General features: G+C 41.5%; 1 protein-coding gene across 1 annotated transcript in view; it reads left to right on the forward strand.

Moving 5' to 3' along the window:
• col25a1 (collagen type XXV alpha 1 chain) overlaps positions 1 to 25,510 on the forward strand; it is a 149,433-nt gene that overhangs the window by 67,764 nt on the left and 56,159 nt on the right. The window contains exons 3-4 of the mRNA XM_080298332.1: positions 16,453 to 16,497; positions 19,698 to 19,705. Coding sequence (XP_080154458.1) covers positions 16,453 to 16,497; positions 19,698 to 19,705 — 53 coding nt within the window. The remainder of the gene's footprint in view (positions 1 to 16,452; positions 16,498 to 19,697; positions 19,706 to 25,510) is intronic.

Raw genomic sequence — 25,510 nt, forward strand, 5'->3', positions numbered from 1 at the left:
CAGTCTGTGTCACTGGTTTTACATAAAGCTGTTGGGGGCAGATGGTGCTGTGATATTAATATCACGGCTCATGAATATGAGTTTTATGGCGTGTTGTCTGAAGGCAAAAATACCGGATTCGATTTCATCTTGCTGGTCTTGCTCAGTAATCTCTTTTTTATTACTTTTAGGTTTAATGTGTACATTTAATTAGAAACACTGATCGGAATATTGACACAGTTTGAATGCCTGTTGAATTCATAGTGAGACAACCTTTACTGTGATATGGATAGACGTAAACCAGACAAGCAGGCAGGCAGCGTTTACTGGTGGTTTTCTACTCTAGCACATCCTTTTTGCCTTGCATACCTTTTTTTTTATTTTGCACTTTTGAGCTTTTGCATGCACACACTCACACTGTACTGATGCGCTGGACGGCAACCTTGGGTTCAGTACTTGCCATAGATATTTTTGACATGCAGATGGGAGAAGCCAACTGACCTTTACATCAGGAAGCTACATAAGTAAGCTAGGAACTATGAAAGGTAGGCTTAGTGTAGAGAATACAGCAGTGCACTGCTAACCTCACCTACAGCCTCTCTGCAATTATTGCTCATCTGCATGCCACTTTGCAACCCAACTCAGCTCTTCCTTTTCATATTGCCTGTATTAATCAGTTTTACATCTATTATGTATTTGGGTCTTACTGTTGTACTTCATCCCAGAGGCCTACACTCTGTGCACCTGGAAGGTTTCTGCAGGAAAATGAAAACAGATTTTCCACCACAGTTGTCAAGTTTCTTTAATAGCAAGGATTTTTCCCCAAGATGGAAGCGTGACCTAACAACTGGTGTTCTAATACGGAAATAATTTTCATTAGAAATCCTTCTTGTAGCTTAAGCAGTAATGCGAGTAGGTTTTATCCAATTTATTTTGATTGGAAATAAGGTAAGAAGAAGGAATTAACTCTTATAAAGAGTCCCCTGACTCAATGCAGCAACATTGTTTTTACACCAATTACTGCAGTAAAAATGAGCGAGGTATGTATAAAGCTTGTAGTTGCCGGCTATGACTCAGCTCCGGAGGAAGATCCTTAGGAACTGTGAGTGCTTTGTGAAAAAATTGCCCTCATTAAGGGGAATTAATGGCTTACAAAAGCAACTAAAGGTGCAGTGGTTTGTGTGTGTTTTTTAAAAGGAAAGATTTGCTGAGGTTAGAAAAATGTGAGCTTTGTTCGTGTGCAGGCTGCTTTGGCTTTCGTACCAATTCATTTCCCTTCCAGCTGAATGTTTTGCGCTATGATGCATCTACTTTTGCTCACAGCCCATCATTTGAAGACCGTAGTGGAAAGATCACCATGATTTGTGGCTTGAAATAATCCCTAATAAGAGTGTTTCATTTAAATTTAGTTGTTTTGGTCATGTCTTTTTAGAGGAATGTTGTATATCCCTGAGCATCCAGAGGGGTTTCCTGGGTTTGGGAAAATAAACTCCCTACTGGCTGACTTTCAGTGAGTTTAAGACTGACAGCCTGAAGATGACACTTTATTTTTGTTTCCACTCAGGACTCATTCACGGCTGTGAGACACTTACAGCTTTCAGCATTCTCCCAGAGCTCGTCTGAGCTACCCTGTGTTTATTTTGGTCGGTTAGGAAAGCCTTGAAATTCTGTTGTCAGGTTGTTTTCATCAGTCTTCTTAAGGGATTTGTGATACGACAGTCCACATAATATCGGATGTGTTGCAGATATGCACAGAAGTAGCCTCTTATCACCGTCGTTTTTAATCATCTCAAGTTATTTGTTTGATTTTCCTTTGTTTTTTTTTTAATGCCGCTTCCACTAACTTCACCTACCTGTTCCCACCTACCTGTTCCCTACCTGTTCCCACTCGAATATCAACCTCGCATCTCAGTCTGTCAACACCTGCAGGTCTGGTGAAAGGAGGCTTCTCTTCAAATTGCACTTTATATATCTGGAGCCGATTTGACATACTGTGCCATTATTTTATGATTCACTGGAGTGCTGAATGGAAAAATTGGATTGTATTTTTTGCAGCTCGTGCCCAGCAGAGGGCTAAATTGGCACTCATCTTTAGTGAGGCCAGTTTTGAGAGTTCAGTGGAGCATTTTCATTTCGATACATTTCTAGTTTCAAGCCTTGATTATACGAGTCGCGCTCATTCTTTAATCTTAAACGATAAAAAGATTTAATGTCAAGTCTACATAGCTGAAATGTAACAACCGTAATATCTGCTCTGACTGAGGAGTTTTATAAGGGCAGTGAATTCAACAACTCCACGCAACAGGGTCAAAAGCATGTTGCTCTAGACTGTAGACTTTCCATTTTCCCCTTAAATCTTTCATCCCTCTATTCTACTTAAGCGATCGCCTTTGTAGCCCACCACACTCACAGCCTGTCTATCTTATATTTTCCTTTGCTGCTGACAAGATAGGGTATCTGTGACATAAGAGCCTGTACCCGTCATGCTTGCGTGCTCAAACTGTTGCAGGATAATCCACCAAGCCTGAACCCTCACGTAAGCACCAGCTTCAGACCACCGAGGTTGGCCGATAAGTTGAAGCATAGTGAAAGTCCCTTGGGAGATAGAATACATTAAAGAGTGAAGGGAAAAAAAACAATACCGGAGTCCCAACCAAATCAGATCAAAGGGAATGGAAACGTCCCGCACATAAGTGAAACTGCAGCTTTACTGACCAGACAGTGGGATTGTGTTCGCTTAGATTTGAGGATAAGTTTGCCTAAATTTAAAAGGAAGAAAAAGAAGAAGAGATATATAAACACTTTCTTGTGCCAGACCAAAACTAAATTCCAAATCCAAAGCTAATAGATTCACAGTGATTAAAAAAAAGAAAAAGAAACTCAGTCAAGTTCTAGGAATCCTCATATTTTATAAACTTGAACCAGCAAAATCTGAATTTTTATTTTCCCCTGAAGATAACCAACTAGATTGAACTGAGTCATTAAAGAATAAAATTGCTGCAAAGCTGCTTATTGTGACTGCTAAATTATTTTGTAATTTAGTTGAACCCTCTAACCATGTAATATTTTTTTCAGTAGAAATAATATTGGGGATTGTCAGAAAGGGAAAGGGTCATTGAACAGAAAGTAATACGATTTGTACAGAGCAGAACTTCATGGAACTGGTTTCATTTTATCGGAAGTGTCAATATTGATCAATCAAATCTTAGAGAGTAAAGACCAACGGTGGTTATGGCTTTTATTGACACACTGACTCCATCTGAACTGAAAGCTATTTGCTGTGGTAGCCTCTGTACAGTTAAAAAAACAAGAACAACCACAAGCAGTTAAAAAATAGGATCGCAAACCATGCTAGTTGTTGGCTATCCTACAGTATCCAACCAAACATGACACTAATGTAATGAGGATAACGAACTGTATTCTAGTTTATTGAAATAGCTGAGTATTGTAATAGCATTTTGGACTTGAGCGCTGCTGGCTTTTCTCCGGTGACTTCATTGGTTTGAAGAACTGTCCTTGAGCAGTTTGGGGCCCTGTGGTCCATATTGTATAGCCCAATGTCTTTTAAATCCAGCTACACACACATATACGCACTCACACACCACACACCATTGGCTCTCAAAACTCTGGTGTTGATAAGGTCAGCCAGCAGTCATAGCGTCCGTTAGCAGCAGGTATAGGGTTACACGCGATTCCAACGTGACATTTAATAGCCACAAAAGCCTTAAACACAGATAAAGTATTTCATTTGAACTTGAACAAGAGAAGGATCATTTGAAGCTAATCATGCACGTTATGTCCCAGTTACAGAAATCCTCTTGTGACGATTTTAGCAGCTCAAGCACACACACAGAAGAAGGTGTAGTATGTATTACTATGCATGTCGCCATCACTATGCTCGGTGCAATGGTCGCCAAACACGCCCTTCATAAGCTTTCAACGTATCTTCTGGCTGATCCCCTGAAGAGCCATTTGGCCACGTCTCAGTGTGTCCTCAGTTTCCTTGGTGTTCAACAGGATGCCTCAGAGCTGCACTTTAGAAGGGTAAATTTAGACTCTTCCAACCTGAATGGTCAAATCAGTTTAGAGGTCAGATTATGCTGAAATAGATTTTCACTAGAATCCAATATTTCACATTCGAAAAATCACACAGCACAACAAAAATGTCACAAAATGCATATTGATAATTTTTCTCCGCGCACCAGGCACAGCGGAATTGGTTCGGTTTGTCCCCAGTATATTTTTTTGCTTTCTTATGACCACTACTCATGCTAGGGCCTTCGTTTGGGTCAGAATTTTCTCCGGGACCCAGGTCAGATTCTTTTCAAATATTTATCTATTGGCAGTAGGTGCTGCGTCATCTCACAGTATGACCATTATGTCATTTGTTCTTCGTCTACTTCAGTTTTACTGGCAGTTGGCAACCCATTTAATTGGGGCAGGTAGTTGTACTGTCCTTTAATGGAAGAGAATGTAACTGTTCTGCCCATTACTCATGCCGGTCGCTTAGGGCAGCGGTCCCCAACCTTTTTTGTTCCACGGACCGGTTTATGTCCGACAATACTTATACCGACCGGCCTTTAAGGTGTCGCGGATAAGTACAACAAAATAAAACCAGTACCGGTACCAAAAAAAAGAAGAATTATTCATAACACACAGGAAAAGACCAAGGGAAACTGAGTTAACGATAAAAACCCTGAAAACCATAAATTTCACACCCGAGCCTCAACTCTCGCGGCCCGGTACCAAACGACTCACTGACCGGTACCGGTCTGTGGCCCGGGGGTTGGGGACCGCTGGCTTAGAGGACTAATCAGGTGGAACCAGATAACCTTCTACGGCACACCTATGTGCCATGGCACAGTGGTCGGGAAACACTGGTATATGCCGAGTCAAATAATTAACTCTCGGTCACTCTTTGTCCCTCCTTAACGCTGTTATTTGAACAGACCAGTGTTGAAATGAAGGCACAGGTGGATGAAGCTGCAGTTCAGTGAAAGTTGACTAGACAGTTGGCCCTAGACGGCGATTTTATCATGACAATTAGATTAGATTTTATTTATCTGGTAGATTGGAAGCCCCCGTGCAATCTGGGGGGGAGGACATGCCAAGATATGACTTGGTTAACACTAAAAAGAAACCATTCATTTCCACTGTGGATTACACTTCACCGTTGCCAAGCCAAGCTGGGCTCATCCTGGCGTTTTTATTTTTCATTTTCACAAGATGAAACGGTATAGCTAACAGTCATGATGTTACCCATAAGTAACACTCCCTTGAATGCAAGCACATGTTTCCAGGAATGTCCTCGGGATACAGTGAAGGTTCCTGATAGAGTCGTCAGGAAGGCCGACTGTGCCAGTTTAACTCCTTGCATTAAAGCGACGCGACTTGGCCGATCGATTGGCTTATTACTGACCTCCCCTCATCAGGGAGTGTGTTCTGCTTCCATCACGACCGCAGTCAGTTCTGTGGGGAGGATAATTGCAGTGTGCAGCTAACGGGGTGGGTCTCAAGTATCCCAGCACTGAGCCTGCTGCCAGAGGAAAACACATTGATCTCTGAAGGTGATGAAAAGGCTCTCTCTCAAAGGCCTTACTTCCTCTTCAGGAGCGTTCAAGCCTTGACACTGAACCGAAGCGAAAACGTGGATGATCCACGCACGCTTGCCAACCATAGTCATAGTCACGTCATGTGTCTTCTGTGACAAAGCTCTTGTTCGGTTCTGTAATGATTTTCAGTCCACGGAGCTGGGCGTTAAACGTGTCTGAGTGAGTGTACGTCTTTATTATGAGGTTACCTTTGAAAGACGACTGCAGGACTGTGCTAACTGGCAGTGTGCTGTAAAAAAGAAAAAAAAAGTTTCACTTGGAGACTGTTTTCGGTTTTTTTTAGTGTGGCAGAAGGAGAGGAAGATGCATTTTTAATACCGGTCTCAGTCTGCTTGACGCAGCGTTAATGGAGCCTGCAGCGATAGACAGTTCCTCACATCCTAATGGATTGATTGGTTTAATGAACTGATAACTGGCATCTGGACAAACGCAGCGCAGAACCCAGCCAACGTACACACACCACATTCACATACACAGGCACAAAATTGCCTTATTCATCAGGGACGGATGGAGAAACAAATTCATTTCAAGCTGATAACAACATACCCTGACCACTGCTGAGGGTGTGCAGGGATGCTCCCAGAAAACATGCCTCATTAAAATAAAAAATAAAAAAATCAGGATCTGCTTTCTGCGTTGTAATGAATCCTGGTTCGTGTAATTAGTTTCCAATTGCTTCGTGGTGATATCTTGGGACTTTCTGACATTAACCAGTGGGCTGTTGGTGCTGTGAATTAGTTTGAACTTTAACGTAATAACAACACAACATGTTTTTCATGGCGTCTTGTAATTAATAATGACAGAACTGAGTTTCATTAGAGTTTATGAGGCGGGCGACGCTGTTCATTACTTCTCATGACTGTTCATTAGATTACATTTAGGCTGTAATGAGTGAGATGTTTTGCTTTACTGTAGCTTTACTGTCTTGAGTAGCACTCTGTAAACAAATGTATCTGCATCTAACAATAAATTTGTTACAGAGACAATACAAAGATGTCTGTGTAATGGCTTTTGATTGGCACTGAAATAGATACAGGAAATGCCCTGTAGCATTGCAATGGACTGGATAAATAAATACAGTGCTCACTGGAGAAGATTTTCTGCGGTGACAAAATGACTGGACAAAGAGAGGACAGTAAGTAAATGTAAAAATCAGACACAATGTGCCTCTCTTTTTGGGGCAACGAATTAAATATAATTGAAAATAAGTATTTAGGAAATGACTATAATCATCATATTTATTCAGTTGGAAATAACGATAATGAAGATATATGCCACAGAATCAGAGAATAATGTGAAATATCCTTTCAAACACTGTTTTTCTAGGTCGGGCTGGGATTTAAATGCGGGTCTGGGGAAAATTAAAATAGGCCCCCAAATTCTTTTGCAGAGTTTGCTGTTTATATGAAGTTGCCAAAAACCTTCAAGAAGCTGTTAAAAGGAAAAAAAATATAAAGAAGAAGAAGTAGTTGGGGTTTAGGGTTAGTAGCTTTGCACTCTCTAAACAAGTTAACAAACCTTTTTTTTCCTTTTACCTACACGTGTTACAGTCCGCCGCTTATTTTTGGCTCGCAAGAAAAATAACCCCAACAGTTTGAAGGCAGTTAAAGAACCGCTACCATTAAACATGGCTGATAATAGGGTTGCTCTTTGAAAAGACGTAACTATACACGCTGACCATGCTGTAGTCTGTTCTTTGTATCAGATAGCAGGAATTTGGACCCTTGCCTCTCATTTCCAGGACTTGAACTTCTAGTGACACAAGTGAAGCTTGCTATGTGAATGTGAACTGCAAGCTGTACGTCAGAGTACGCACATCCAACCATTGGTACAGTTGGTATAATCCATGCAACTTTTCTGTTCTTTGAGTAAGCCATTAGACATGATAACGAGGGAGTCCACCTGACATGCTGCTGCTAATGTTTAGAGTGTAATATGGTCATTTTGGGTTTTGGAGCCTTTTAGTGCCTAACGACCTTCTCTTTGAGAAGAAGCTGTTTGTTTGACTTACTTATCTCTCTTAAACTGAACGATGTTGGGGAGGTGATGGGGTTCGTAAAGGTAGGTAGGGTCAATGAGAGTCCAAGGACTTCCTTCTGGGGCCAACTTAGCCGATCTCAAGTTTGAGAGGACTTTCCTATTTCACTCAACAATACCCGTGAGTGATGTTCCCAAGAGGGGTGTAAAACTGATGGAGAGACAATCCAGATCTTCATCTATCTTTTTGTACCACTCCGTTGACTCTTCAGAATCAGGTGTTTGTGTGAGGGGAGCACAGATGCACTTTAACGTTGGACTGCATCTGCGTAACCTCAAAGACTTCAGGGGTCAGTGCAGTAGTTCAGCAAGCTGGATTGAATTTGCTCAACGTGGCGCAATATGGAAGATCCAGATTATTAGAAATTTCGACGTGATCCTCACATGTGTCTGTCAGGTTTGACACTGAGCACTTTATTATTATTCTTTTTTCTTTTTTAGCTCAGTAAATCCGCTGACTTGAGGTTTTTGTGAGGAGCAGTCTTCTGCGTCTCTGTCTTTGCTTTTAGATTTTGCAATTCCCATTTCTGACAACAATACACAGATGAAGAGAGCAGTGACATTCATGGACAAGGATGATTGTAAAATCGTGCTTAAATTTCCATTTTTTTCTCCCTTGGACAGTGGACACATTGTTCCACGAATTAGCATTTCACGTATTGATTTATTCATTGTCATGCCGAGTAATGAGGATCTTGGATGAAGAATGTCTTCGTCTTTGCCAGACGTTTCCACAAAAATGTACTTGTAAAGTAACAGATGATTGTACAGTAGAAAGCCAGCTTTTGTGCAGCTTTAGTTCCTCTGACCTGGATACCCAGGAGTTGCCAGGTTTAATAAACTCATCCATCCATGTTGTGGTATTAAATGGACTATATTAAAGTCTGTTTTGACCAAATCCTCCTAAATCCTTGGAATGCTTTAGACATTGATCATAACAGTTGTGTTTTTTTATTAGAAATATTCCGAACATTTCAATTCAGCTTTGAGAGCCAAGGTCTGAGGCTAGTTTGGGCCACACTGTGATATTGTAGTGTTTATCGACTCAACAATGAAGCAGGCGCAACTTTAGTCACGATGGGACCTGACAGTCATGGCAAAGCCAGTGTCACTTAACATAACTGAACCAAATCCCACAAATTTTGTTCACGTCAGTTTCTGAATCATTCCCATCTGAAGTAGTTAGAAGCACTGAACTAATATGACATTTATATTGGACATTGTGTGGACATTATTATGAATAAACAGCAAGGTCAGTATGCCGTGCGTTTGGTATCCAAAGATTTGGCTGGTTAAAATTTAAATTTATAAGTAGTCTTAGAATGAGTCATGGACAAATGGCTTCATTACTGTGCAAAGTATTGAGCCACCCCTCAGTTCTTTATATTTTACTGACTCTCTTGTCATTTTTAAAGTGGTTTTGAGAAACAGTTCTGAAGGTCTTTCACAGCCTTTCTTTGGATATTTCTTTGAATTAATTTTCATTGGAGTGCTTGTACCTGACCATTTTCAGAGCAATGTTTTTCATTTGTTAAGCCAGTTAACACTGACCTTTGAACATTTTAAGCATAAAAGGCACCTAACTCAGTGGAAGAACCAGTCTCGTGTCAACACATAACAGACAACTTAGCAAAGAATTAATTTTAAACTGTATGCTTTTGTGGCAACCTGTCACAAAAGCACATGACTTGTTCCCATTTCTTTAGATGAGTCTATGAAAAATACCAAAAATGTCAAGATAAATTAGAGTTTGATAGACCAGTATGTAGGCAGATTTTGATCCATGATGTAGTACCATCTGGAAAGTGTGCAGAGAAAGTATACCTGGATAGAAAAGCACACTGTGGAAAATTATCAGTCTTAGATTGGCCTCCCCAGAGCCCAGACATCAACATTATTGAAGCAGTGTGGGACTGTGTTAACAGGGAATGGAAAAAAGGCAGCGAACATTAAAAGGAGATTTTTAAAATTAAAAGGACTTTTAATATCTTTCACGAAACCCGAAGAACTTTTCTTGAAGACTGAGAGAAAAGTTTGCGTGCTAGATTTCAGGCTTTTTCGAAAAATAAAAGTGGTCATACCAAATATTGAGTTTAAAGCCTATTAGAATTGTACAAACTCCTTATACACATTTGTCCTTATATACTGATACTTATATACTTATATACCAATTATGCTTTCAGATTTTTGCACTGTAGGTTCAGTTCAAGAAGGAGATCTTGCTTGTGGTATTAACAAACGAGTCTTTCAAAACGGGCGATTTTAGGCTTTTTCTATCTTTAACAGAAACCTTTGATGCATTTGAATGAACACTCAGAAGTACATTTTGCTTTCCTCTTTATTTGCAATTAAAGAGACCACAGCAAGTGACACAGACCGTGTTGAAGATCAAAAGTTTTAAGCTTCACTCGTGATGACATTTTAACAAGGGGCATTATAAACTGTGTATGATTTCGGCCTGCAGTTTCAGAAAACATCTCAATTTGTTCACTGTACCCAGGCATGGTGCAACTAGGCTTACTGTGAAATCTAAAGCCAATTCTCGTCAAACTTGATTTACTTTGGAGGTTGAAGCTGGTACCCTGTTTGCTATTTCTGGCATAATTTTGACTTTTATTCTCAGGGATAGCTTTATTACTTTGAGAGGGAAGCTTTGAATGGTTTGATTATGTATATCAAGCTCAGTAACAATGCTGGTATTGTAAATGAGTCCGGCCGGGGCCTGGTTTACTTAAAACTGATTGATTTGGAGAGAAAGGAGAAACGGATTCTCTGTGCTGTTAGCTGTGCCGGACCAATCTGTATTTTATGGATGGTGGGCAGTGCTAAAAAGCAATTATGTTTCAATTCCATGAAGTATAAACAAGAAATTTATTATGTCAAACAATGCATAGCTTTGAAATAAGGTTGTAATGAATGGCATGAGCAGAATTATTCAAAAACAATATAGCCATGGCTTAAAACAGCATGTTTCACAATGCTGCCAATTACTTTTTTTTTTTTTTTCCAAATAACTTTCGAATGACTAATAGTGTCAATATTTTGGACCAATAACACTCTGCGGGGTGTAAAAATCCCACACTGCGTTGTAAGAAAGCAGAAAATTGTTGTGCTGATGGTTTCATGCTGCTCTCACAGCTAACATGGTACCAATCAAGTCAGTTTATATCCATCAGTTTAGTCAATACAATGCCGTCGCTGCTGTAGAGAAGTGATTACCGTGTTAAAGCAGTGTTTCTGCTTTGACTGGCACTGTCTACAAATGACAATTTGACAATTTTAGTGAACAAAGTTACTTTTCACAGTATGTTTGATTATATCGCATATGCACAAAAACAAGGCTCAAGACCAAAACTGTTAATTTTTTAAAGTTTTTTTATGTTAACTGAAATTAAAAAACTTCTAGATTAAGATGCAAAAGCAGATTTTATATGAATATTTAGATTTTTGGTTTAGCAGTAGTGTAAATAGTTGAATTGTCTGTTGTCGCAGGTTAGTGAATGATATTTTCGATAAACTACTCTACTAGCCTAACAAGAACATGTAACCATTGATCACAGTCCACATGATGTTATCACCACAAGCTAAAGAAAGAAAAGTCGCTAGCACTAATTAGGGACATTTCTTTCGTTGACTGGCCAGGTCACACCGCTTGGCCTGTGTGAGTGTGTTTTTACCTCATATCAGAGGTTTGCTGGATAAGGATTTGGGTCAATATAGCTCATTGTTTAATTGGATTTTATGTATCAAAAACCATTCAATAAATTGTGTTTTTCAGACATAGCTTTGAGAGATATTTGCAGTTAAGGTAACAAAACTGAGATTCTCTTTGACCAGATTTCCTTTGAATGGTGGCGATTGATATTTAATGTTTTATTCTAACAGTGCTTTTGCAGCCATCTTGATTAGTGCATGCTGTGGTTAGTGCTAATACTCACAGTCAGTTGCTGTTTGTGTGTTAATGGTAAAAAACAGCAATAAGATGTTATGTCTGTCAGCTATCATTCTGCATTTGAATGGGATCAATGCAGAGTAATCGGATCAGTAATTGGAAATTAAACATAATCTGTTTGTTATAACATGTGGATTAACTGGGATAGTTGCAAATCTATTGTCATCTATTAAAAATCTGTCTTACATATGCATAAATCTAACTGACTGCTACTTGGTGTTAGTCTGCCCGTGTTTAGAAATTATTCTGCGATTATTGTCAGTTATTATCTGTCTGAGAGTGATTGCAGTCAGCCCGAGTCAGCCCATCGTTGTTTGGTTACCTCCTACCAGCTGATATGTACAATCACCTTGTGATCAAAGTGGCTGTCCGGAGGTTGAGGGCCCTGCACAGACAACATCTGGTTGGTCCGTAACGACCTTAACTACTTCCCAGCAGACACTGGGAAATCACAGTTTTCCTAGTCAAAAGGCAAATGCCATGCTGTTTATACTCTAGTGTGATTGAGACATGAGTAAGGTGCATCCATAAAGTGTAATGGTACATCACACAAACAGGGATATCAAGACAAAGCTATTTAATGTAGTGCACTTTTTGGCACTCTAGCTTTAGCTTAGTTTTTCAGCCCTCTTTGGACGTATTTGGTAAATTTATGGTCAGCTGAATAAAATAAGCTTGTAATTCATTATATAAAGATGTGAAGGGATCACCGCAACCATTAGGATAAATGTGAGTATATCTACAGTAGTCACTGAAAACAAACGGACTGACATTACCATCAGTGTAGCCTAGTAAAAAAACAAGCCAAACCGTAATCCCTGGTTGTGCATTGTGATGTGGCTCTCTGCTGCTTCCTTTCTCAAATATAAAAGCCACCAAATAACACAATGTAAAAACACAATATTCAACACCACAGGGCCCATTTTTGTTACGTCTGACCAAAATCTTCGCCTGGCCAAACATTTACTACGAACATTAAATTCACTCTGATTTATTTCACTTTCATTTTTAAAATCTGCTGTAAAGGTTTCAACAGATTGTTCGTAGTTAGTGACCCACGTCATGACATTCCCGGCCGCATTTTTTTCCGAAACCGCTGTACACGGGATACTGTGAGAAAACAGCGGGCCAAAACAATGTTTTTGAGCAAGAGTGATGTTTTGCCTTAACAGGCAGCCGAATGTCTCCCCTCGCCCTAGAATCCAGCTGTTGATTTCACTTTTTTAAAGAGGTTCTGGTCACTTTTTTTTGTCTTAAGGAAACTTGAATACATCTGAAAACGTGTTTGGACTGGCCGTTATAGACATTGTTAAGTTATCCTTTCATTAATGTTTCATAAACTGAAATATTGTTGTTGGCTTAGAGCACTCTTCACCAAGTTTTTCAGTGTATAGTCTGGATTCTATGGCGATATCTCCTTACAGCCTATAATCTGAATAAAAAATATTGTGATGAATATTAGGAATCATGATGATATCTAAAAATCGTGTAGAGTATTTCGTCTGGACCACACACTCCCACGAAGGCAGTATTTTCTTAAAGGTTGTCAAAAATATCCTACTGAAATCAGAAGGATGTCATCTTGTCGTACAGAATATTCCTCTCTGAGGTGTCATGTGTCATTTCAAAGTGAGCAATAATGAAGTGACTGCCAAACACAGTAAACCCCCTTCTGTTTCTTTTAAAATACAAACCTATGGAGAACCCAGGGTTGATATGAACCACAGTAAAGTGAGAGTCAGGCTCCACCTGTGGTTTCATTCCTTAAACTTTGCCTGGACCCTTCACTGGCAGCAGCTGACATTATCCTGGAAAGGGTTCAAAAGGAGCAAAGTTGGAAGTGGAGGCTGAGCCAAGCAGTGGTATCAAATTGAGCACTTAGCATCATACAAAGAGTTGTGCAACATAATCCTGCGTTTTGCACCCTAATGACACATCTGGAATGTCATAAATCAGCCAAACACAGCATAAACAGGATTTTTATTTTTGTTTTGCACCATACTTACAGGCATGCATCTGGTTTGCACGCAGGGTATGGAGGTCAATTTCAGCAATTTAGATTCGTAATTAGTATGATTGTTTTGCATACTTGCATACTTTAGCTGAACATGAAAGCCTAGCATCAAAGTCATTTCTTGGAGCACCTTTTAATGCCCAAATAATTAATTCTGTGCTGTGCGCTCTCTTCAGAAACTTTCACCAATTCTATTTATTTTGCTCAATTCAGTACAGTTTTATATACAGCACCAAATCAACAACAAAAAAACTGCCTCAAGATGCTTTATACTGTAACGTAAAGACCCTACAATAACACATAGAGAATTCCAACAATCAGACAAACCTAAATGAGCAAGCATTTGGTGACAGTGGGAAGGAAAAACCTTCTCTTAACAGGAAGAAACCTCCAGCACAACCAGGTTTAGGGAGTGGCAGCCATCTGATTGGGGGTGAAGGGAGGAAGACAGGGAAGAAGATCAATTATAACTAAAATTTAAATGCAGAGCGGTGTATAAATACATAGAGAGTGAGGATGAGGTGAATGTAGAAGAAACTCTCAGTGCATCATGGGAAACTCTCATCAGCATAACTGCAGTGTTACCTAGAGAGAGTTCAGAGTCACCCGAAATTGTTTCATGACTGTGATTATCTTGAACCTCTAACATGATGACTCAATGCATTTCTTTGATTAAATAGGGATTAAAAAAGAACTCGTCAATTTATTGGCAAGATAGTGTGGCTGATATAGCGTCATCCATCCATCCTCTTACGCTTATCCTTTTCAGGGTCACCGGGGGGCTGGAGCCTTTCCCAGCTACCATAGGGTGAGAGGCGGGGTACACCAAGGGCAGGTCATCAGTCTTCCACAGGGCTAACGCATAGAGACAAACAACCATTTGAACTCACATTCACACTTATGGGCAATTTAGAATGACCAATTAACCTAATCCCACTAACTGCATGTCTTTGGATTGTGAGAGGGAGCCGGAGAGATTCCACGCAAACACGGGGAGGACATGCAAACTCCAGACAGAAGGGTGAAATCAAAGGATGATCTGATATCCTCGTGTTGGTGTTGTTCCCAGACCATCATGAAAATGTTGTTCCAGGTTCAACATTGCAAGTGACCAATCACATTGTTGTGACGTTATTCTTTTGCGCGCCAAGCCATTCGTGCATTTATGAAATTCCAATGTTGCAAGGACAATATCAATTCTGCTTACTGTTTATTAAAGGGTTACAGTTAGGGTTAGGGTCAGGGTCCGTTGATCGGCGGACAGAGGCGGTTTCACGCAGCTTTAGAACAGTTTTTTGTTTTACGCCGCTTTTTCCCGAAGTCGCAAAAGTATGACGTCACAACATTCTGATTGGTCACTTGCAATGTTGATCCTGGAACAACATTTAGTATGATGATCTGGGAACAACACCAACACGAGGATATCAGATCAACCGAAATCAAACTCGGGACCTTCTTGCTGTGCAGCAACAATGCTAATTACCACACCGTTGTTCTGCCAGATATAGCAATATCTGCATTTATAATGGCTGATAACGTTCTTCAGTCATGTTATGGCTGTTGACGTTGCATATTATATCCACCAGTGGACACGTTGCAGTTTCTCTGTTGGCAACACCCATGTTTGAAATACATAACTACACAGAACAAGTGTTAATGAAGTCTATCTATGTTTCTTGTGCCTGGAAAAAAATATCAGCTAATATATCAAAATATTGAATTTTTAAATATCGATAACAATATCGGTCTCAAAAATCCTATATCTGTCAGGTTTCTCAAGTTCTGCCTTTATAAAAACACTCCTTTATTATAGGAGTAGCCACTGATATGGCACTTTTTCCACTGCCTGAGACTGATGTTCACCCAGTTTGTTAAGTCAGAATTTGGATGTTTTTGAGGAGACACACTAGCCAGTGTGTTTGTTCACAGCTGCTAGTCAAGCGTAAAGAATACCACTGCATACAAACACACTTCTCCCGACCCTGTCACGCAAGTACTGTGACCGTCAGTTCCTCCCCCTTGAAGGCAACTCAGGCTGTTAATAAGTCATTCGAACTGGCACTAGAAATGAGTTTAGTTTAGATTTGTCATACCATTAGTCCAGAACCAGCACAGACTACAGTGGCCCTGAGTTAGGTAAGGTTAGTAAATTAATAGAAAATAATCAAACTGTCGATCCTGGCGGCTGTGCAATGCAAGTGAGAAGCTATATAAACATGGTTGCTTAATGTTTTAATGTTAAAAATGTTAAAATTCTGGCATTTTACTGTGGAAATGACAACAAAAAGCCAGAAACAAGAAAATTAGTTTTAGCGGCTGGTCTCATGAACAGACTAACATTATTACTTCAAAGTCATTTTATAAAGGAAATTAGAGATATTTACACTTTTTCTTCCTTTTTTTTTGAAGCGTTACCTGTATTCAGTACGATCTAGTCAAGCCATCAACTTGTAAAACCTGGCTAAGCGTGTAATTGTTTTACTCCTCCAGCTGAGCTTTAGCAGCATGATAGTGTTGACAGGAAGATGGCAAACACAAACGCGCTAGTTAAGATAAACAAATTTCAAACCTGGGCATCCGTGCTGAAAGACAACCTTTAAAAGGAGAGAAAGAAATCAAATGACAGCATGAAGCAGACCTTGGAGTTCTTTCTTCCACCTCGACTTATGTCTACATATACATAAAACCTCAATGCTTAATAAGCAGTGAGGCTGGAACGTGTTTGGTTTTCCAATGTGAACTTTTCACATTGGAGGTTTTTCCTCACCCTGGTGTGCAAAAGTGAGAGCGAGAACACTTGTAGAATATGAAACTTACACAAACAAAATGACAATCGCATTCTTCTTCTTTTTTTCCAGGACCTCCGGGAAAGCGGGGAAGAAGAGGCCGTAATGGAGACCCTGGTATGCACATTTGTGTTTGTGTGTTTGTCTGAATCTGAATCGAGTTTTCTCAATCCAGAAATGTTTAAGGAATGATTCAGGAGGACATTAGCAAATCGTGCTGCAATCATGTAAAAAGTACACTGTATATCTGTGGAGGCCAAAATAGGTTATAGATGTGTAATTTGTGGCCGGTTGGTTTCAGCGTTCGCTTGGATTGTTTGAGCTGCAGTCGCTGCAGAAACACTGTATTTTCCCGGTAAAGCTGAGGGACAGAAAAAGTGATTGGAAACCTGGTGGAAGCTGCTGATGTCCGTGCTTACGCTCAGCGTGGATATGTTTATATGCTGTCCCGAGCTCAACCCCCACAAACTCAGCAGCGACTTGCTATAATGTAATCAGGATCTCCAGTCTCCCCCTCTCCCCTTCCTCAATCTGTCCCAGCTGAGGCCTCGGGCATCAGGGCCTCAGCTGGGACGTGTCACGCATTGACAATCCCCGGCACGGGAAGTGTCACCTAAAATTGAATTCGCAGCGAGAACACGTACTTGGCGCCCAGCTCCGTCCACGCTCCGCTCACCTGATAGCGGGAAGTGATAATGGAATCTGGAGTGTGTCGGCCTTTTGGTCGAGAGCACAGAAAACAGAAAACACTTTGGGAAAAAAAGTATTAGCTTTGCAAAAGGAAGGCAGAAAGACGGGGCGAAGCAAAGTCCCCAGCCTTAGTGAGGCAGACTGAAAAAGAACAGCTTTGGTTTCGTAGACAGAACCAAACACTGGAATTTGCACAGGAAGTCAGAGGAATTCAACTGAATCATTTGAGATCTGCTTGCTGAGTATTAGTATTTTTATTTCCTGTATTTTCAGTCGAATTAAGGCTCCTGCTTTTGTTTCGAGATGTGGATCTGCTATACGTTTCTTTCTTCTTTTATTTTTTCTAATTTGCAAATTACCATAGCGATCTTGCACACAGCCTGAAAGCCTTTAAAGATTTTAAAAATTAATAAATAAAAAAATAATAATAACAAAATGAGTTTACAGAAAGACAGCGGTCCAATGTTCCGGTTGGCTGCAGATCTGAGATACCGCCAGGCTTTGTTTATGCAGCGCTTAACCTCCCAATAAACATCCACCATGCCAGCGTAGTTTAAATGGCACCATTGTTCAGACACATTTTTTTTTTGGTCTCTGTTCAGCCAGAGCAAATGCGGAGAATGTGAATTGCTTCCTCTTGACAAATCAATTGGAAACAAGCAAGCAATCATGGCCACTCATGATGCCTGGGCTGGTGAGGTACAGCGGTCTATTAAGAATAGACAATAGGGAGCAAATGTAAGGACAGGCCCCGACATTCAGTAGAATATTTGCAAACCGAAGCACTGACTGGATTGAAGTATCTTGTCGGGAAACAGATACGTGAGGATGTTTTATCTACATCCTCACGTGCACGCAGCTTTGAATGCTCTCGGTGTAATTGCAGATTGACACGCAGTTTTAGTTCAGTCATTTCCGCTGAATTCCCCCAAATAGGACGTGTTTGACTTGCTTTAAAAAGTAGATTCAGCCTGAATCCCAGAGAAACGCTCAAAACAAACTGCACTGGGGAGAAACTGAAAAGATATTTAAGAGACATTATTTATGCGACTGAAGAAATGCAGTCCTTGATGGGCAGGGGCATGCTGAATTCTGCACCGTAAGCCTTCTGCAAATCCAATTTCCCTCTTTTAAGTTCTCAACTCTGGTGGATGTTGAAGGGGAGCATATTTAATTCATGATTCACTTTAACCAAAAGAAACTATGCCGTCGCGAGTTTCCCATAAATTCATGCTGAGGTGTTTTGCAGTTTACTCATCTACAAAGGTAGGAGGAAGATTTCACCCACCACTTGGCTCCGCTGACAGAAAGAACAAATAGGAAAAAGAGACGGTGATGTTTACCTATGCATTAAAAATGAATGGGATACTTCATTAGGATCTCTTGTTTGTTTACCGCTAACATATGGAAAGGAAAATTGTGGCAGGACAGTTTAGGATGAAGAAGGTTTTGTAGCATTGAGAAGCCACAGGCTCAGACTGTTCTAGCAGGTGGTCAATGCTGGAAAGTGTTAGACGTTTCCTCGCATATTTTTTCCCCGTTTGAATAATCAGGTCTGTGACTCCTGCGCTCACAAAAAAAAAAGGAGGAATTGATGCTTGGATTAGGTGAGCAGTTCCACTTTACACACGGAAAGGTTGAACGTTTGTTCGAGTGGAAGTCACGGTGTGAGAACGGAAAGCGAAACCGAGCCTTGGTGACTTTTACTGTGCATTATAAAAGACATGACACGCTACAGTGTCAGCTAATAGTGCTTTTTGATTTTACTCTGGCCGTCAAGAAGCTGTAACAGTTGTAGACCCTCAAACCTTTAAGGTGCCTGCTATGTTCTTTATCGGAAATTGTACCTTTTCTTTCCTTAAATCACACTTTTTTCTTTGATTTCTCATAATTACTAGCTGAAACACTTAAAAAAACAACAACAACATAGTGGTGCAGGTTTATTAAAAACTAAGTGGTCCACTGTAACTCAACGAGCCATAAAACAAACGAGCAGTGAGGCTCAAACACGCGGCTCCTTAAAATCCCCAGCTGTAGGAGCAATTTGCAGTGGTCATGAAGAAGAAGCGTTCAAGGACATAGGAGAAAAAAAACCCTATTTCAGTGTTAAAGCAGCTGGGTACCTTTTTAATAAGAACCTGAAGACCTCAAATGATTTGCAGGGTTCTGGGGAGCCCTGAAGTGCGCTGGCACCGAGTCCTTTGAGCAGCAGTAATTGGGCAAAAGACGAGTGTCACCTCACAAAAAAAAAAAGTGCGGGTATTTCTTTAACAAGCACACAACCTCTTGTAGCAGTGAAATCGGAGCTACTCGCAAATGTAAAATGCGATCACCAGGCCTGGTGACTGTTGTTGGCCCCACCGCGGTATGGTAAATAGCTGGGAGTCTTTTGTTCTCTGCTGTAAGGTAGAAAGATTACTGAAAGAGGCCGTCTTTCTCCCATTCCTCATCGTCAGTGAACGCATCGCGGCAAAGATGAAATGTGAAGACGGTCCTATCCAAAAAAATAATTCTCAGCTAGAGGCTGATTTCTGTTCTTAGTAATTCTGTGGAATATTGATGATCTGTGTCTGTTTGATCGCTGATTGAAAACACACTAACCAGGGATTTTTCCTCTCTCTTTTCAGGACCTCCTGTAAGTATGCCTGCTTCACATCGTTTGTGATGACCCCGTAAAGGTAAAGGCAGAGCAAAAGACATGCACAGAGGTGCAGACAGCATGCCGCTGTGTAAGGTATAAGATTACAGGGGAAAAGGCACATGCAGGGGCACGCGACAAGTGCAGGTTGGGATGGTATGTGTGCTGCAAAGAGCAATTTGTGTACAAGAAAAAGAAATGCAAGCAAGAAGAAGAAGGAAATGTTTGATATTTTAGGAAAGAAAGAACCAGGTGAGGTTTATACTTCAGGCTCTCAGGAAATAATCCTGCACATAATCCTCCTTAAAACAATTACACTGGGTTTAAACGCTGATATTTAGCATTGATTAAAGAAACGAGATGTAACGTGTTAATTAGGGAGTTTTGAATGATGGAGGCTTCACTATGTTCGCTCCCAGTCTTTCCCCTAACATAAGCTAAACATCTATGCAGATTTAGCTGATGGACATAACTGTGCTATATCATTTCATAATGTATCTTTGATAAGTTGCCTAAGTGCTATTTCTGAAATGCACTTTAAGGACAAAGTTACTTTTTTAAAAGTGGTTTTTTTTTTTGCTGTTTATGTACCGGTAAAAGATAACAAATCACAACACACTTGCTGACAGAAATTTCAGCAGCTGTCTCGCTGACTTATTAAAATAAACTCTTTATCACTGGCTTACCCCTATGAGGCACCCTCACCCGTCATCTGCGCAGCCTGCTTTATAAAATTCTCGCTACCAGCATCTGTCCCTGCCAGCGCCCTGAACCCGAAGAGATTATCTCACCTCATTACACCGCCGGGTGATCGCAGATTCGCTCGTCTTTCAGATGGAAAACCTCAGAGTTTCCCTAAAGATGAAGAGAGAAGCATACATACATACATAATCGCCAGAGCTTGTGACAGTTTGCAGCAAAAGCAGGTCAAGCGGGTACTCTGTGTGTGTCGGTGCGTGTGTGTGTGTACATGCGGGTGAGCTCTGTTAAAATTTTTTATATTCCAGAAGGCTGGTGTGATTGAATAGGTATAATAGTGTGTGCCGACTGAGCTGTAAAAGCTGTAAGTTAATCCTCCGAGCCTTCTCAGACGCTCGCTCCCGGGGTTCTGGGACATAAGTAAATGCAGGTGGTCTTACTTCTCAGCCCCTCGCGCCAGGCCTTAGATCTGACAAATAAAATCATACTGTGATGTGTCTCAACAGTTGATCGGAGTCCCAGAAGCGTCGCTGAAATGTTCGTGCAGTAGGAGACGGTGGATTTGCCAATAAACGTATGGGATGCTGCTATTACTTTATCTTTATTTAGGCCTTCATTAGGATGGTTCTTTGAGTGAGACAGTGAATCTGCTGTGCATGAGTACCTGACAGTGTTCCAGCTGTGGCCAACAGGTCACCTTCTGATGAAGTCATTTATAGGTAGCACAACGTGCTCTAAATGTTTGGTAGGGGTCCAGCTTTTATGGCTCCGAGGGGGAAAAAAAGCTGTGATCTGGCAATGACTCACCCACTGCTCACCAAATCTGTTTCTGAAATAAAAAAAGCCCATTCTGGTGTCAGTGATCTCATATGGGTCTTTTTTAACATCTGGTATGGCCAACCGGAGGATGGCAGGGGACACGTCGGCATGAATATTCAGCAGTTCCCGCTATAACTCTGGAAACACTGCGTAAATTGTACACAGCCCTCGGAGCCAAACAAACCGACCGCTGCAGAAGTCATTACAGATCTATGTGCCTTAATCGTTACTAAGCTACCGATGAACGCACGGGGACCGGCGGTTTGCAGAGACAGAAAGAGAATAGGTCTCCTCAATCAAAAGTCATCAGGGAAGATCTTCTTTGGCGGCTCCTGATTGCCTTCAGATATGGAAAAGCGATTTTCGTTGTTTTGATTTCCTCGTCTTTTTCCAGAGCCTGCGCGCATTCGTCAGCTTTCACGTCGCAGACTCAATTGTCCAGCGACGTGCTGCTGGAGATCTCCTGTTATTCTCCAGACAGATTGGAAAAATGTTCAAATGAGACACCTTACAGATGATTTTCAACTGAGAGTACTTACACGAGGAGCGATTTGCCCGTCCTTGCCACCGAAACCCGAAAAAATTTTCTTTTTCGGTTACCGCACATTAATATTCTCTGGGGTGGTGGTGGAGGGGGGTGGGGGTTCTTCGAATTGACAGCTGAGGCGAAGTTATCATGTCTTTCCTACTTGGTTTTTTTATCTTTTCTCATCTTTCTGTGCCTCTGAAAAAGCCGCTTCATGTCAAAACATCAACCCCGAGCGCTCGCCACTCCGTGTGCACACCATTTAGTGCCAATCAAGCATAAAACACCATCCCTGAGGCTGCAGTCAAGTACCCACTAACACCCTCCACTGTGTGTATCTGTGTGTGCATGAGTGTTTTTTTCTCAGCACAAACTGAATGCCATACTAAATTAAAATTATACAGTCAGAGAGAGAAAGTAGCACGCTTTGAAATCTGGTCAGAAAGACGAGGGGAAATATTTGAAAGCGATACAAAAACTGGGAACATCAAACCAACTTCAGCTCATTTAAGCGTGTCTGTGTACCACAACGAAATCTGCGGCCAAGCAGGGCTACAGTGCAGCCATGAGGTAAATAAATCTGGTCGTGTCTGTATTTGACAAGAGGTTTCCGCCTCCCCGCTTCATCTGCGCGCAGATTCCAGCGCTGCAGGTTGGAGCTGATCTGTCACAATCTATGAATTATGCAGTCGCGGAGCAGGGATTAGAGGCGATGTTGGGGTGAAGCAGAGGAGTCCGGGCGCCCTCAACTCTTCATCCTTCATCTGATATGCGCTGCGGCTCCACACCTGTTAATAAAACATCTTCCAGCTGGAGTTTGATGACTTCTGCCATGCAGAGGAGGAGACGTTTGTGGAGGAAGCCTTGCATTCTCACAAGTCGTGCTCATTTACACTTTTTGCTGCGTTGTGGGGTTCTGTATGCTTAAAACTAAGCGTCCACTAACAGCCGTAGCATCACAGGAGAGGCCGGAGCGCAGACAACACACAGGCTTTGGCAGGGAAGAGAGTCCCGCCAAGAGCTGAAAGTGGATCTATCGGACATGACAGCGTTTACTTGGACTCATAAGGGCAGCGGTGCTTGAACAAGCCTACTGGCACTGGATGTGACAACATTGAGAGTTTGACCTTTTCGACGTTAGTCCTCTGCTCACGCTGTGCCCATCAGCGGCGCTTGTTTGTCAGTAAATGACGACGTGCAGCTCTCGGGCCAACCGAGTCGCGTACTTTGGCTCGCTGAGCAAGCCGAACACTCACAGGGATGACTGGATGTAGCGCTGAAGGAGCGCCGAATGAATGTTAAGCTCGCAGTTTTAGAGAGAGAGAGAGAAAAAAGCTTGACAACTTTGTGATTGAAAGGAATTTTCCTCCTGCTCACAACATCAAATGATGAGAAATATAAAAGCAGCCAGTGTGCGGTTCTGATCGAATCAGCAGAAGAAGCGAAAGAAACACTTTTCCAAGTGGAGCCTTGTCCGTTCCTCAACATTTCATGTCCGCAACAAGAATTTTGTGGGTCAGAAATTTGCTTACGTATTGCACATGGAAAAATTTGGCCTGCACATTTGGCTTTTCATGCTGACAATTTGTGTTAAAGCTGTTTAAATGCCTCTCTCCTCGGGAATGATGAGATCCTGCGGGAGGGAGGATCTCCTCCCTGTATAATTTGATACCACTTAAACAACGCACACACACATACGTAAATATATAACCAGTCGCACTATCGGCTTCCTCAGTTCACAGAGTCCCTGCTCCCACAAGAACATCCAAACACATAACAACAAGCATACACACACACACACACACACACACACATAACACATTAAAGTCATCTTATGCCGGCTAATTGTGATACACTGTGGATATAGGAACCAGATGCCATTCCCAAGTCAGTTTTCCAGTGTGGTTTTCCTATCCCTGCCTAACCTCTGCGTCCAGATTCCCCCGACGAGCACCAGCCACTTGTGGTCGTTCGTCCCTGCCCATTTTGCTCTGATTACTCACATCTCTGTCCTCCATTAGCTTCCCGCCTTGAAGAAAAGTTCCCCTGGGGCCCATGCTCGTATGATTGAAGGTTCCCATGCAGAACTAGCAGATGGAGGTGTACATGTTTGCACTGGATGTCCTTCTGTGTATTGGAGCTTTATGCACAATCGAACCAGAGCGTGCTGCAGATTCTAACACCAGCGATTCAGTATAATTGCAATGTCAAAAGGGAACTTTTGCAGTGCGGAGAGCAAATGCTGAGAGCAGCAATGCTGTATTCGTTTCTTTCCAAGCTGCAAAAGAACTCATAGATTTGGAGTAAACTGACTGGTACTTATAAAGCGCTTTTCTACTTCGCTCAAGTGCCTCATACGACATTCACACAAGCACTTTTTTCTACATTAAGTGCGTTCTGTCTGACATTCACACTCCAATGAGCGCATCAAGAACAACTTGGGATTCAGTGTCTTGCACAAGGATACTTTGAATGACCTGCTCAACCTTTAAAGCTGTAGCCATCCCAGAAGTAAAAGATAAATTAGGAATCTGAAGTATAGCAATTTTATCCCAGCAACTAAACAAAAACGTTGAATTATTGCTTGAAGTCAGTCGGATTAAATTTGATTCTGACTTTTCGGTTTCAGTCCAGGTTCAGCCCTTTCGAACGCTTCACTGTGGCCCTCCTCCCACTCACCCCTCCTCACCTGCCCCCTCTTCACCCATCAACACTTGGTGCCCGGAGGATAGCTTCTTAACTTCCTGTGTACACATGTTTATTGATATTGTGCGGCTGTGTGAAAGGAGCGCGCCTGTAAAGAAGAAGTTGTAAAAGCGGTAGTTGTTTGCCTGTGCTCTCGGAGATGCCAGTGCTCCAGGGTGAGATGATTGGATCCATGTGGCCGGTAGTTCAGGCTACAGCAACTGCTGCCAGCCCAGTTGGCCCCGCTTCCACAAAAAGAGGATATTAGCTCAGTTTGATGGATTGATTTTTCTGAACCTCGATAAGTTTAACAGGTCACCGCGATGAAAACGAATACAACCGAGTCCAGACAGAGGTTGCACGCACATCTCTGACTTTTTGCATCTCGTCGGATTATGCGGATTGTCTCGCAAGATTGTACAAGCAGCTCGCGGCCAAAACCCACGAGAATCGTTTTGCTCGTGTCAACAACAGCTAAAGCTGTGGACGCGAGCCAGCCCCTCGCCTCGTGCTGCTTTCATCCATCATGTTTTGACTAAATTATATTAGAAGAGGAATGTGAAGAATGGATATTCGGTGTCCTGACTTCTATGCAAGACAGCTCAAAATTAGCCTGACAGAAAAGATGTACTTTTCAGTTTGTGTGCTGCTGCGGCTTGAGCATGGACATTCATAACGAATGACAGGTTAAACTGCTTACTTACTGATTGTAGGGAAATGAAAAAAGAAATATGTGAGGAATAACAACAAAATTGCATGATTTGTGTATTTAAATCTGTCACTGCATTCCAGATCAGGCCAAGATTTATAAACACCAAAATTAGAGATATAAAAGGGGACTATTATAGAAACAATGCACATAAAAGCTTCCGCGGTGGTTGAAACCGTATCATCATCATCACATAATTTCTTTGACATGAAAATGGAACTAAAGAAATCAAATTGACTTATGAATAAATTAGGGGGTCAGCTAATGAGTGTGTAAGTGACACAGGGTCGAAACGTATCAGAACACAGAGCACTAACTGGCGCTCTTCCATTAAGGTCAGTGCCCTATTTACTGGTTTTAAGGA

This window comes from Astatotilapia calliptera, chromosome 3 (genome assembly GCF_964374335.1).
Source record: "Astatotilapia calliptera chromosome 3, fAstCal68.1, whole genome shotgun sequence".
NCBI lineage: Eukaryota > Metazoa > Chordata > Actinopteri > Cichliformes > Cichlidae > Astatotilapia > Astatotilapia calliptera.